This window comes from Trachemys scripta, chromosome 9 (genome assembly GCF_013100865.1).
Source record: "Trachemys scripta elegans isolate TJP31775 chromosome 9, CAS_Tse_1.0, whole genome shotgun sequence".
NCBI classification, from domain to species: domain Eukaryota; kingdom Metazoa; phylum Chordata; order Testudines; family Emydidae; genus Trachemys; species Trachemys scripta.
The window spans coordinates 79,250,664-79,265,072 of NC_048306.1; the positions used below are offsets into that span (position 1 = coordinate 79,250,664).

Below are 14,409 nucleotides of genomic sequence, written 5' to 3' on the forward strand. Positions count from 1 at the left end.
TAACAGTAGACTAGGAGATTTGGATTTTGGTGACAACATAGCTCTAAGTGACAGGTCAACCAACATACAAGCAAATACCAAAACACTCTCCAGTATTGCGAAATATGAAATTATGAAAAAGAAAATTAATGAGAATTTCAGTAACTGTCAACTCAAACAGTAAGTTAGAAGGCAAAGGAAAGCAATTCGTACACCTTGGCAGTAACATGCAAGTCCATGGGGATATCCAGAAGAAAAGAATGTCACAACTTGGCTAGATGGCAGCTGAATTCACAAGATTAGGTCATCAAAAATCTCCAATTTAAAGACAAAAGTACAAATCAACTCAAATTTTATTTCTACTTTAACATATGGATGTGAAAACTGGAAATACACCAAAGGCATGGACAGATGTTTAATTCCTTGAAGAAGATAGTAAATATGAAAAGGAATGAATTTATAACAAATGCTGAGATTCACCAGAAAGTTCAATAACTGATCTCCAAAGTTATCTAGAAAAGACAGAAATATCTAGCATGTGTTAAGAATAAAACCAGAGGTCTGCCATGGCAGGCATGCCATTGGGCAGCTGGTGGAACATGTGAATGGGTCCAGTTGAAAGAATCTCTCCACTGAACAGTACTTCAAGGGAAACCATATGAGATTTAACAACATAGAGGACATGCAAAGTGTAGCACTGGTTGGAAATTTTGACCAAAAAAAAGTCAAAAAACACTGATTAGTCAAAACAGAAATTTTGTGGAAAAGTGTCAGTTTTGGAAGAACTCACATCAGAGAAAATTCTCAGGTCTAGGGTGGAAATTCTGGTGAAAACCAGAGAGAGAGGCTGCAGAATACCCATAGCTGAGTGGGTAGGGTACTCATGTGAGATGTGAAACACCCAGCTTCATATCCCTCCTCTGAGTTAGGCAGAACATGGATTTGAACCTAGTCTCTCACAGCTTAGGCGAGTGCCCTAGTTACTGGGGTCTCCTGTGATTTTCACAATTTTTTTTTTTTTTAAGTTCTCATTTTTGTTCCAAGAGAAAGAAAACAACGTTTCCAACAAACCTTGAATTTTTTTTGTGAAACAGAATTTTTGTTTTCCAGCTAGTCCTAGCAAAACACAACTCAGGGTAGGTAGGGATGGCTGAGATTTGTTCACGTCCCCAAACAATGTGGGAAAGAGTTAGATTCAGAAATTCATCAAGCAACTTCAGGATTTTAAAGTGTTTGTGGTATATATTAGTGTGTACTATCTCAGTGAATAGCTGATTCACTGTACCATACATTAAAATGTACATCTGACCAAGTAAATGAAAAGGCAATTTTAACGTAAATCAAATGCATGGGAAAACAGTCATTCAGATATAAGAATAGTGCTACAAGCAAACCTTCAAAGTAGGGATTTTGTTTGTTTTTTTTAAACAAAAAGCAAAACTCAGACTTGAGTTTTGAAATAGTTTTATCTTACATTCTTAGCTATACTAGTGGACCAGCCTAGGAGTACTTGCAGAATGTGACATTCAGCAAGTGACATTGGATGCAACTTGAGTAGAATACAGAGAAAGTAGTAAATGCGGGGAAAATAGGTTTTGTGCATTTGTTCATAAACACTGAATTTACACATTGTACAGTTCATGGGGCTGGAGACTGACGCTCTTCCTCTATTTATAGTCCAGGAATACAATCCGAAGAATACCATGCTGTTCTTTGAATCTCGCAATGAATGCACTAGCTTTCAAATAAGTTTCCAGCTGGCCAGGAGCTAAAGAATTTTTTTCTAAATGTAAGGACCACTGACCTGGAAACCAAATGCCACTGTGCATGTGGGATGAAATAAAACCAGTGGCCAGAAGAATCCACCATGTATTCCATGTGTTTCCCAAAGCAGAGCAGCTCTTGATACTCTTAAAAGTAGGATTTAGTGGATACGTGGGCTGGGAACATATATACTTGTTTTATCTGGATCTGTAACTTATTTTCCTAGTGTTGCATTTTTCTAATGGATCAGTAAGTACAGAACGTCAAACTCCCTCATCTCTCCTTGAAATTTTAATCATCAGCACAAGCCTGCAGGGAGAGGCACTTGAGGTTGAGCACCAGTGATATGAGAGGAGGGAAGCTGGCAGGGCATTCTCTGCAGTTCCCTCCTTCCACTGGTCTGTAGGCCCAGTTTATCAACCTTCAGGGAGTATTCCAGAGGGGTGATTTGTGAGATTGAGTAGTGAGGGCGGACACTCTTGCCCCCTCTCCCCACCTTTTTAAAGTCTTCCTTGTGTATCTATTATGGCGAGCTAGTTGTTGTAATGCATATTTTTAAATGGATGTCAGGGCACCCAAAGTTTAATATGAGCACTTTTTGTATATAGTGTAAGTGGAAAGAGTACAGTTTCCAATAAGTTAGATTTGTTTCATGATGGCAACAATACAAAAAGCTAGACATGTTTATCTGTCATGTTAGAGTTAATGCAAATCCTACACAACATATCCTTACCTAGTGGGATGTAAGGATTTGCATTTTTTAAAAATGAACTGAGACTAAAGACTGATGCACTGTTTTAGGTCAATTTTCTTCAAGGTAAGGCTGGGAATTCCCTAACCCAACATGTGAGGATGCGCTAAATCCTAAAGAAGGCAAGTGTGTCATCACTTAAGGGAGGATTCACAAAAGGAATTCCAAATAGCATATTGCATTCAAACATGAAACAGAACTAGTAATATAACAAGTGTAGCTTTAGCAAAAAAACATTTAATGCAACATTATGTATGCCTTACATTTACTCCATTTTCTAAAGGAAAATTTAGAACGTAACTAATCTGGCACAGCTTATTCCTGCCATGATTTTTATCTACCATAAGTCACTGCCTTATTCTGACATTTCAGTCAATACTGATCACTGGGTACAAAGGGAAAAGCAAGAGTGATGGAATAATTGGGATGAAGGAGGGAGAAAAGTGTTCTGAAGATTATTTTGATTCTTACCACTGTACACTTTAACAGCTGCTTTGTCTAGAAATTGGAGGTAGTTTATATTTAAATATGAAATAGTTACTTTCAGTTGAAAGTTTTGAAAGAAAGATGCTGCTTGGTTTGAACCCCTTTCAACTAGACCTGATTACTTTTCCCCAAAAAACCTTAATGTGATATTTTCCATGGACAGCAGGAACATCTGACGAATTAGTACAATATAACACAATATTTTGAATTTTACACACCTTTTCCTTGAAAGAGTTACAGTTATAAAGAAGCCAAGTATAGACAGGACAAAATAAACCACATACACTAATGGACACCGACAGCATTGCACTGTCATATTTAAAAAGCTACATTAAACATTGGATCCATGCACCTACAGCCATTATAAACTACTGAAATTAACTGCTCTTCAGTATGAGTGGAATTACTGAGTTGCCCTAAAAAGTCTTTTATCTAGTTAGACAAAAAGCTATAAAATAAAAGGAAACAAGTGAAAGTGTCATCTTCTCAAACACCAACATAATAGTGTCAACTGTAACGTTCATTCTGAAATCGAGAGGCATAGTTTCTGGGACTTTCATTCTCTTGTGTTGTGATTAGGTCTATAATGGCTGTCAGCACTGCAGTGTCCCTGGATTTAGTGTCATTCCAGTCCACAGGGTGTGGGTTTTCAATTTTTTCTTGTAGAAGATCATCCAATTCTCCTCTTAAATCCTGTAATAAGAAAGTTTGTTGGAATAAAAATAGACACAAGCTAGAAAATTATAGTTTAACACTACTATGCAAGTTATTAAAAATCATGTGGACCCTAGGTGTACAAGTATCTTTCATCCTGCTATAAATAGCCATCATACCCCTCATGACAGCCATAATATCCAACTAATTTCAACATTGTCACTTAAAAGATCAAAAGCTGCTTTTAAAGTAAGCAAAGAGACAAGGTGAGTGAGGTAATATCGTTTATTGGATCAACTTCTGTCGATATGTTCAGGTTCTTCTTCGGGAAGAATTGACCTAAAGAAGAGCTCTGTGTAAGCTCAAAAGCTTGTCTCTCTTTCATCAACAGAAGCTGGTCCAATGAAAAATATTACCTTACCCACCTTCTCTCTCTCTAATATCCTGGGACCCACATGGCTACAACAAAACTGCATAGAACAATTGTAAGTAATTGGCAGGTTTGTTCTTCATAATTGACTACAAGGTGATGTTTCTGAGCTATGTCCTCTTTAAAGTAGTATAAATATATGTGCATCTCTGAGTATCTTGTTCTACTGGCCAGTAAAAGGCAAGTATTTCCATTAATTCCCACTATTTTCAAGGTTAAGAATTCAATCAACTTAATAAATTGTGATTTTTCTTTTTCTAGTTACAAGTAATCTCCAACATTAGGACTGAAATACTGAGTAAAAACAATTCACCTTAACTAGATTTCCTATCCTTGCTGGAGACTCAAAGACAATCCATTCATCCACTGCAATGGTATCCTGATCTTTATCCTTCTGGATGGAAATATCTCCTCCAAAGAACAAAAGACAGTATGGAGAGACCTCTGTACAATCATACAGGTAAATCTGTAACAAGTCAAAAGTATTCAATAACACTAAAAAGCATATTAATACATCCAAAATGACATTACTTAGATGCTTAATAAAAATAAAAAACATTACCTAAAATGATTTGTTTAAAGTTATTTCAGAATCAATAAATCAACTTAATTTCAATCCTGTAGTGAATGAGTAGTTCAAACACTGCTATTATATAATCATATTTTTTGATTAATGTGAAGAATGAACGTGTTCATGAATGCTAACAAATTTCCCTTAGCACAAAGTTTTGTTGAAGTCAAACAAATTACTTATCCTCTTAGTTAAGGTAGTTGCATGGGAGTCCCAATTAGAGCAAAAAAAACTTTCCTTTCCAGATGCACTTAATGGTATCAAGTGAAAGAACAATCTTATTAGAAGCAGCTGTTTTACCATTAGACTTATCCAAAGGTATCAGTACACAATGCACTACATTACAGATGCAAAGTGCTGAACCCAGGTCTCTACCCCAGGGAACTGACAATCTGCAGGCATGTAAGTTCAGAAGAGTACAAAAAAAAATAAATAAATAAAAGTTGGCATATTACAGGCAGAATTCTACATTGGCAAAGGCAGGCCCTTCGAAATTTCTCTCAATCCTCAAGAAGCAAACGGAGAGAGATTGACAAATATTAAGTTTAAGACTGTTCCAGAAGAATGGGATGGCATCAGAGGCAAAAATTCTAATGTGGGGAAAGAGAGCCAAGGGGGCTGTCAAAAACAGAAATATGGGCAGAGTAAAAAGGGAACATGAAGGAGTGCAGAAGGAGTTGTGGGAAAGGTGTAGTAGGGGTTGGAAAGTTAGAAATTGGAGGGAAGCTAAAGAGCAGGAGGTGATTTGTCACACCAGCAGGAAAAGGCATCTCGGGAGCTGAGTTTTGGAGGCATTGAGAGGAGACAGATGGGCACAGAGGAAAGTACTAAGAGCAGAGATGGTCAGCAGTATGAGGTTTCCAGCAGTCAAGCCAACCGCCACCTATGGATTCACATTAGCTACCAAGCTTCCTGAAGATTCAGGGGGTTTACTTGTGCAAGTACATGACAGGTAGTAATTGCAGCTAATAAGGCTTTCTGGAGTGCCGATTAAAATATTTAAGATAGTGTTTCAATATGAAAAGATTTAAGAGTTGGCATCACAGCAGAGGGTAACCCACTTCTGCTTGAAAACATAAGATACTATTTTTTAAGAATGTTTTCGTAGTCAAGATACTAAGTAGTTGCAATTAATGAGCTAGTTATATACATTTATGAAAGGCAATATTGGCTTGATTTTAACAAAAGTTACCTGTCCACTTTATTATGTCAAATATTAAGTTGTACCAAATGCAAAATGCCGCTTTATGTTTTAAAAAGTTTACTTATTTCAGTTTCAAAAATATATTAACATACAGATTCAGAAAGTAGTAGAAGTGTTCACTTACACTGCTAGTTCTCATCTTTAAGTGATACACAAGCCAGTTATAATGGAATTCTGTCTCTTCCACGTTAACAGATTTAGGATGAATGTTAACTGTTCCATCTGTCTTGGTGCAAACTTTCACCCTTTATAAAAAAAAGATTTTTCACCAGTTAGAGGTAAATAGATATTCACAGATTCTGAAAAGGTACATCAGTATTTTATCAAAAAATTGATAGTCTTTTCATCAAATTCTGCACTACATTGTTCTAAACTTCTGAAAATAAGTAACATTCAAAAACAGTTTTTACCTTTTCCCATAAAGCTGTACCTCGTTAAAAATGCACATTAGAGGTTAAGCTGTCCCGTGATAGTGAAGCCAGAATATGGCACCCAGTTTTTAGGCATTTATATCTAACCTTTATTTCTTTCAAAAAGGGAAACATTCATGACATTTTCACCCTCTCTCTAAAGGGAGCACTTATGAGTTTACTTAGAAAGGTTGGCGTACAATGCAAATTGCCAAAAATTTCTTGGAAAACATGCAAGTCACTGGCATATGTAAGCTCTCTCTATAACAAGTACTTGGGATTCAGAAAATGTAGGAATATAGAACAAAATATTTACGGCAATAATTAGCCCAATAATCAAGTAAAAGGGTACTGCATGGATAGCCTATAGGAAATCAAATCCTCTTTCTGAAATTAACTGAGCCCCCAAGGGAACAAGAGGAGGAAAAACCAACTGCAATATGCACATTGCATAGTTATTTTCTTCCTTCTGGAACTCATTATCGTAGAGTTCCAAAATTGAGTACACTTACTTCAGGGCAGTGATTCTCCAAATGTGGTTCATAAAGCCTTGCTTGCTACTGGCCCATAGAAGGGAGTGTTTTACAAAGTGGGCACGGGGGTGTTGGAAAGAGAGGCAGTCAATAGGAGAACCTCTTGTAAAGTGGTCTGTAGAACAGAACAACTGTTTCAGGCAGCAGTAGAATCCTGCAACTGGGCCAGTGCTGCTCATTTACACTAGCTTAACCTGGTGGCAGAAATGCAGTGCTGCACCATTCTAGTGAGTTGAATGAGGAAGCTACAGAAAACGATCTTAGGATTGGTTTACCTTTAGTTCTGACTTTGAAAAATGGTAAGGTGGGGGACTCAGTTACTAAAGCTGATCTCCAGCACCTGATCAAGCAGACTAGGTACTGTTCAGGCTGAGTGTCAACAAGAACTGGGTCTTCAGCACCTGGAATGTTGGTCAAAGGTGCACTACCCATGCTATTAATATGAGAAAAATTTAGATAGTAGGAAGAGGTAAGCAAGTGGACTAGTACTGCTGGGGTCTCTTTCTTTCCAACCACTGAAGAGGAAGGGAGAGGATGTAATGTCTCAAGTGTAATTGCAGAGAAAAAACTGAATCGTGCTGTTTCCATATTTGTGACATTACATGTTTCTGCAACATTGTCAGGTCATAATTTTAATGATGTATTTGCAGGTCTCCAACTGTAAGTATTGCTGATTTAATTAACTGCATAGTTCACATAAATAAATCCACATCTATGATTAGTTACACAGAAGATTGCATCCAAGTACTTCAAAGATACTGGTTAACACCTAAAAACTACCTATGCAGCAAAGAATTTTAATACAAACATGAGATTAAAGCCTTACATTTTTCTCTTTTTACTAAAGCTTTTACGGATCTTCGCAACTTTTGGATATAAACCAGCACAGATGACTGCTTTGAGTAACTTCTCATTATCTGTAGAAGACAACAAAGTAAATAATGCATTCTACAAACCATGAATTAGTCTATCAAATATCCTCTGTCTTTTTCCACTGTTTACCTGAGTTGGTATTAGATTTGGGATCTCGGGGGTTTTTACTACTCACAAACCCAGCCGCAAGGAGATGTTCAGCAAACTGTCCTTTCATGTTAAGCAGCATCTAGGGTACAATATCACGGTACAACATAACTCTTCTTGAGAATGATGCTCTGTCAAACATTTTTTTCCCCACAAGTAAACATTTCCTGCCACACCACACTACTAAGATAATTACCTGAAGTGTATTTGAAGAGAGAAAATACTCCCAGCAATAATCCTTTTCACTTCTGAAACCACGTCGCCGGACCTCTTCCCAGCCCTGAAAATAGAAACTACTTTCAACTACAGTTCAAAAGGGCACATATTTACTAATATCTATATGTAAAAAACTGAAAAGGGCAAAATGTATAGCTATACTTTTCCCCAAGGGATCAGAAGTGCACCCTTTTATGTTTGATTTTCATGTAATGCAAATAATCTGCCAGGTGAAGGTAATAGATAGTATATAGAAAAAGTAAAATGACATTTTGATTCATTTTTTGTTTTATCAGTCTAGTTGTGCATTGGATATTTATTCGTTAAAAATTAGGACTGAGCTCTAACCTTTGCTTTAGAACTCCACTCATTGCTAACAACAGTTCTTGATGATAACAGCAGTAGCCTGGAGCTAATAGTGCAGCAGGACTTTTAAGTGAAGTATTTCCTTAGTTCTCATTGACACATGGGAAAAGCTAAAGAAAGAATCTCCCCAAGACTGGTGCAGTCAGTCCCCTGAGAGAAAAATTATGGACTTCGCTGATTTTTAAGGGAGGATGAGTGGAAGTAATTAAAACTAAAAAGAAAAGGTTTGATATCCATATATTCAATACAAAGCATTTTATATTTAATAGATATTTAGACATCTGCAACATATCTATGAAGTTATCCTTTCTCCCCACCCCTCCCTAATGCTACCAACAGGGAATTAGGTTATTAGTACTACTATCATCTCAGAAACAAGGTTCTGAAACACAAGCAGGGCAAACACGATTGTGTGAAGAGACCATATAGAAATGCTTTGTGAGTGTACGGGGGATGAGATTTGATTTTGAATCAAGTGTTTTGTTTCAAGAGTTCTTCAGTTAAACTGAAAGCACAACTTCAAAGGCTAAGCCAACTGAACTTAAAACAGACTTACTGCAAAAGCATTCACAATAGTTAGATGGTCACTTTTAGTATTCTTTGATAATTCTTTTCTTCTTGCATCTGCTACTTTCTCTTTGCCCTTTAAATAAAAAATAAATTAGAGCATACCTCACATCCATGACTCTGGCAAGCTATTATTCTCCCAATTTCCGTTTTTTAAAGTAAGGATAAACATAGCGGTACTCTATGCATGCAAATTAAAGCGACCTCCAATAGCTAACAGCAGCACTCTATTGTGACAGATTGGTGGGCCACACTTATGGAAAACTTAAATTTAGATTGAAGTTTTTAAGCTAAAGTATTTATGCTGCCTCTTACTAATATCCTGCCAAGTTTTAAAATATAAAGAATTTGTTCATTTTATTTGCAATTCTCTTTTTAGATACTTTACCAGTGGAATCACAAAGGGGTCCTTGAAGCTGAGGCTGGCTGCAATTGTGAGTACTGGATCTAAGCAACAGAATAAAGCTCCAAAGAGGATCATTTTTCCAATATGTGGCTCAACTGGCAATCGTGCCAAGTGGACACCCAATGGAGTCAGTTCTTCTTGTCTATCCAAAGCATTCTGTTAGAAAAAGAAAGAAACACACACTTCTTGAATTTGGGGGTAGAAGAAGAATTTTTTGAAGACGGGCAATGTGCCTAGTGGAGAAGGGGAAAACATGACAGCCGAAGACGCAATCAATCTTGAATTTTTTTTAGTTTAATTTATGTATTATTCAATACAGAACATGGAGTGCTAGAATGTCTTTAAGAATGCTACTTTAACAACAATCATCCTTTTATTTAGGCTTTAAAAAGTTTATTGGACAAAGTACTTCTTGAATGTGTTGAAGGCACTACCCTAGATGGAAAAGAGTCAACAACAGATTTGAAGACACTTTAAAGTGCTCTTTTCTCAGTGCCCTCCTGTTTTTTTTTTTTACTCCATGTTACCATTCCTACATCTTTTCCCCTTTCTGTTCACCCCTCCTTTTGCTACTAACTTTCTCTTCCCACGCCACTACCAACTATGCTGCCAAGTTTTTCCTTCTACTTAAACTTGTTCAGAATCCCTCCAACCTGCGAATAAGGTTGTGGATCCTTCCCAATGCTGCTGCACTGCAACTGAACAGGCTGCTTCAATTGATATTTGCAGGTAACAGAAAGTACCAACTGAAAAATCATCAGCACAAGTGTGTCACTAAACCCATCATCTGAAAAGCAAAGCTACACTTGACAACTGATAGAAAAGTCACTTTGACGTGTCAATCTTACTTTGTTTATTGGCCTCAGCCCCACTTATGCCTGTGATCCTATTGCCATTCAAGTGGCTGTTCACAATTAGATTCTTCTTTCGAATTACTTTTATTTTCCATGGAAAAATCTCAAACACTTCATTGATCTGGCTAGTCTGGGAAGTCTTAGGTAGACACAGTCATAAGCAGATGGGCACACTTTTCAAGCAGTAGAGACAGGGGAATTAAAGCTCAGCTGGGAAACCTCAAGAAAAGGTTGCATAAATGTGAATAGTTTAGAAAGTCAAGTTCCTGAAGAGTGACTTAAATCTGGCACAGTAAACATTTTCAATATTTAAAATAAAATTAAAATTATTTCCCCTTTGTTCCTCAGTCACACAGCACCCTGGAAGGCAGGACACTGGTTAGTACCAGACACTGCATACCTCTTAAGGCATGAGAGAAAGTATAGTGGCTCCAGTGCAGTAAAGTACAGCTTGGATGCATAGAGACCCTCTAGAAGCTGAGAGGCCCCAATAGCAAAAATGCATATAATGAGCAATGTCTAAATTATCTTATAATAAGGTAACTCAGCAATATTACTCAGTACTGATCTTAGAGTGACTTCTGTAGTTCGATAAGTCAACACACTGAACCTGAACATAACATGTTCTAGCATATGTTTAAGTATTAGTTTACCAGTTCCATTAGATGATTTATGGACAACATCACAGCTTCACGAGATGGTGGATCCATTAGCCTACTCAGAAAATAAGCAATTCCACCAAGCCTTAGAATCTGAAATAAAAGAGATGCAAGTTCTGACAGATATAATTCTGAGTTGTGTGTTACCATTAATTCAGTACACATTTGCAGACCTCTGAGAAGCTACTCCCTAATTTGCAAAGTTACTGATACATCAGAACTTTTTAAGTTTGAATTTCACTAGGTTAGTACTCAGATTTATCAAGTGTTCTTTTATTTTCCTACAATCAGATAAAAATGAAAAGGTATTATTGCAGTCACAAGTTTTGTTTAGAGATACACTCCTCATCTGAGGTACATGACCAGCACTTGTAGCAACAATTGTTACAAGTCACGAACTTCATCATTTTTGCTTAAATTATGACTTTACATTTGAGGATGTGTGAGTGATAGCAAATAGTTCAGCCAATTTCCCTGAGAATTGCCGTGTCAAAACTACTAAAGAAACAAACTCAATAAAAGTAATGACACAAAGCGGCAAGCCAGTGAACTCAGTCCGTTTTAATTGTTTTTAGTAAGTTATGTGACACCCATCTTTAGGTCCTGTCTTATGACCTGCTGGTGAACAGGAAGAAAAAAATTCTCTGGCTTGTGGGCATATGAATTCAGGGAAACAGCATAATTCAGATTTACTTTAATAGAGTTTGTCTTTTATTTAATATTAAACCAGGTATTTAGGAGACTTTAGTACAAATATACTTAAAAGTGCGGTCTGTCAAATAGTTTGTTGAAACAGCAGTTGTAATCTGTTACATCAGGTTATGCTTAGAAACAACCTCAGGCTCAGAGTAAGTTTTTGAGCATAGTACCTAATGCCAAACCCTTCACTCTCTTATCAGCATGGAAAGTTTCTAATATATTAGAACAACTAACCCTAATTAGATAATTACCTTGATTTGTAAACAAAGTTCTTCCAAAGGTGTCCTTAGGATTTCCGGTAATTGATAATCATCCAATAGGCTGGCACGTAGACCATTATATAGATGATAACAGTGACCCGGCTGGACTCTAATATTCAAAATGTGTAAGAAATATTTTGTCTTTCAACAATACTTACAACTACATTGACAGCTTCTCCCAAACACTCAAAAATTAATAGTATATTCCCCCCCCAAAATCAAAAATTTGCAAAATTCATAGTATATCCCAAAACACTTCAAGGCCTTAAAATAAAGGTATACAAGTTAAAGTGTGTATTCAAAAAAAGCAATTTCAGAGTTTTGAAATACAATGAAGAGCCAATAAGGCAGAAGGATACAAGAGGAATGTTTCAGACAGCAGGAGCACTAGGGAACAACAAACCAACAGCGGCAACATTTAATGAAGGAGCAGTGAAAAGGTTGGAGGGAGAGCACAGACAAGGTCTATAAGCTAGACAAGTGCTCCATGTAGTGTGTTCGACAAGGAAAGCAGTTTTTAAGTTTACAGACAAATTTTTGCTTCAATAGTCTCCCAAGGTGTAAAGATGAAGAGGTAACATAACACTACTAACACCAGGGAGTTTAAAAAATTCAGTACTCCTACTAGAAATATTCAAAAGCCAATCAAGTTAAATAAGAAGTCATTCCCAGAACTATGCCAAAGTCATTCCATCAGTAAAAGAATGAGAGAGTCATAGGCTTATGCTTTATAATGGAAACTAAAAAACAGAATAGAAAGTGTCTTAAGATACACTACTGTAATTTATTAGACATTAAAAGTTCTCAACTTCCAAGGTGAACAAATGTGTTTCCCTTTTAGAGTTTATTGCCATAGAAATTTTCTAATATCGATAGTCATTTCTCTTACCTTCCTGCTCGACCTTTCCTTTGTTTGGCATTAGCTTTACTAACCCACTCTGCTGCCATTGTGCTAATGTTGTTCTGCGTATCAAAGTGAGTTTCTTTTATTTTTCCTCCATCTATAACGTATACCACATCATCGATAGTAATGCTGTCAAAAATAAGTGGTTTTCTTATCTTTACAGTATGCATAGAAAAGTTAGTCTACAGAGTGCAGGATATACTTTATCTACTTGCAGTATTAGATGATGCATTATATTTACAAACTTCATTGGTGTAATTGGTGTAATTGTTGCAAATACAACAAATGAAACTTACTTGCTGCACGTCAAAAAAAGAGAGAGACAATGCTGCACACATTTTATAAACATTAATTTCACATGTCTCTGAAGTAAGGCTAACCACCTCCTGCTCTGCTGAAGCACACCAGCAAGTGTAATATTGTGATAATGCTTGGTATCACTCACTAGTAGATGTCACATTACCACAGAATCATTCTAAAAGGGGCAGATAAGTGGAAGATTTGAGTGTTTTTTTAAAAACACATTTCATATACCAAAAACAGTAAGTTTAATTCTCCAAAACCATGCCATATGCTAAAAGAATTTCTAAAGCTTTGCCATGAACTGAAATTGACACTTACATGAGCCCCTGTAGACGATCTCCATGCTTCAGCAGGACTCATAGCTGGAACTATCTGGCATAGTTTACATTACATGTTATAAGAAAGTATGGAAGATTTACAGAAGGGTCCTCTAGTTTTAAATAACTATAGAAGGCAATGGACAGAACTTTAGAAAATGTAAGCATGGCAAAAAAGGGGCTACTGTACATTAGCTTAATTTATATGAAAAGTTTGACCAATACTTAAAAAGCTTCAAGCGTCTAATGATGGCATCATGGAAGCTCATGGTTATTGTCTAACTTCTTTATATTTTCTCAGTTTACAAGTGAAAAGGTGGTTTAACTGTCAGCTCTGCAAACTCAACATGGGATCTTACAGTCAAGTTGTATATTTTCTTAATCATGAATTATCAATGTTCTGTAGTGGAATGTAGTCGACCGTCATGTTGATAAGCAATGCAAAAAAGAGCCTAACCAGGCCCTGCAGTGGTAACAGGATTTAAATAAAGGGGTAAAAAGCTTGTCAGGAATAGTAAGTAGCTCAGATTAATAATACAACAGATCTGTTCACTGAGTCACTTTATGACCATTCCACAGACCAATCAGCTTCCAATAAAAAGGTCTGAAGATTTAATCAGTCTAGAATATTTATAAAGAAAAATTCCTAATTTACTGTACCACCTCTTTATGAATAATCAAATGCATTTTATTAGAAATATATAACAATTTTCAATTTTACTTTAATGTTATGATTTAGCATTTATTTTGCAAAAATTGTGTTTGACGAAAATGTGGCTACCTACATAGAAACAAAAATATGTTTTACCTAGTCTCTGCAATGTTGGTAGCAATTACAATTTTCCGTACTCCAGGTGGGGTCTTTTTGAAAACCTGAAAAAGATACATAATTAACAGAAGTAAAACAGACTATTTATCAAAACCAATCAAAGCACAACATCATTTTGAGTGTTTTGCAGGTCAGAACAGTTACACTTGTCCTCATATCTGTTTTGTATGCGCTAAATAATGCCATAATCAACACCATGTTCGAAGGTACCTGCAGCAGTGCCATCT

The 14,409-nt window shown here is 36.4% G+C and overlaps 1 protein-coding gene across 1 annotated transcript in view; it reads right to left on the bottom strand.

The window, feature by feature from the left end:
- Positions 1–2,711: 2,711 nt before the first annotated feature.
- The window catches only part of DHX36 (DEAH-box helicase 36), a 35,120-nt gene continuing 23,422 nt past the window's right edge, over positions 2,712–14,409 (bottom strand). Inside the window, 12 exon segments of the mRNA XM_034781497.1 lie at positions 2,712–3,673; positions 4,378–4,530; positions 5,964–6,084; positions 7,609–7,699; positions 7,785–7,884; positions 7,999–8,082; positions 8,941–9,027; positions 9,340–9,513; positions 10,865–10,963; positions 11,821–11,938; positions 12,719–12,862; positions 14,162–14,226. Coding sequence (XP_034637388.1) covers positions 3,488–3,673; positions 4,378–4,530; positions 5,964–6,084; positions 7,609–7,699; positions 7,785–7,884; positions 7,999–8,082; positions 8,941–9,027; positions 9,340–9,513; positions 10,865–10,963; positions 11,821–11,938; positions 12,719–12,862; positions 14,162–14,226 — 1,422 coding nt within the window. The 3' untranslated portion in view covers positions 2,712–3,487.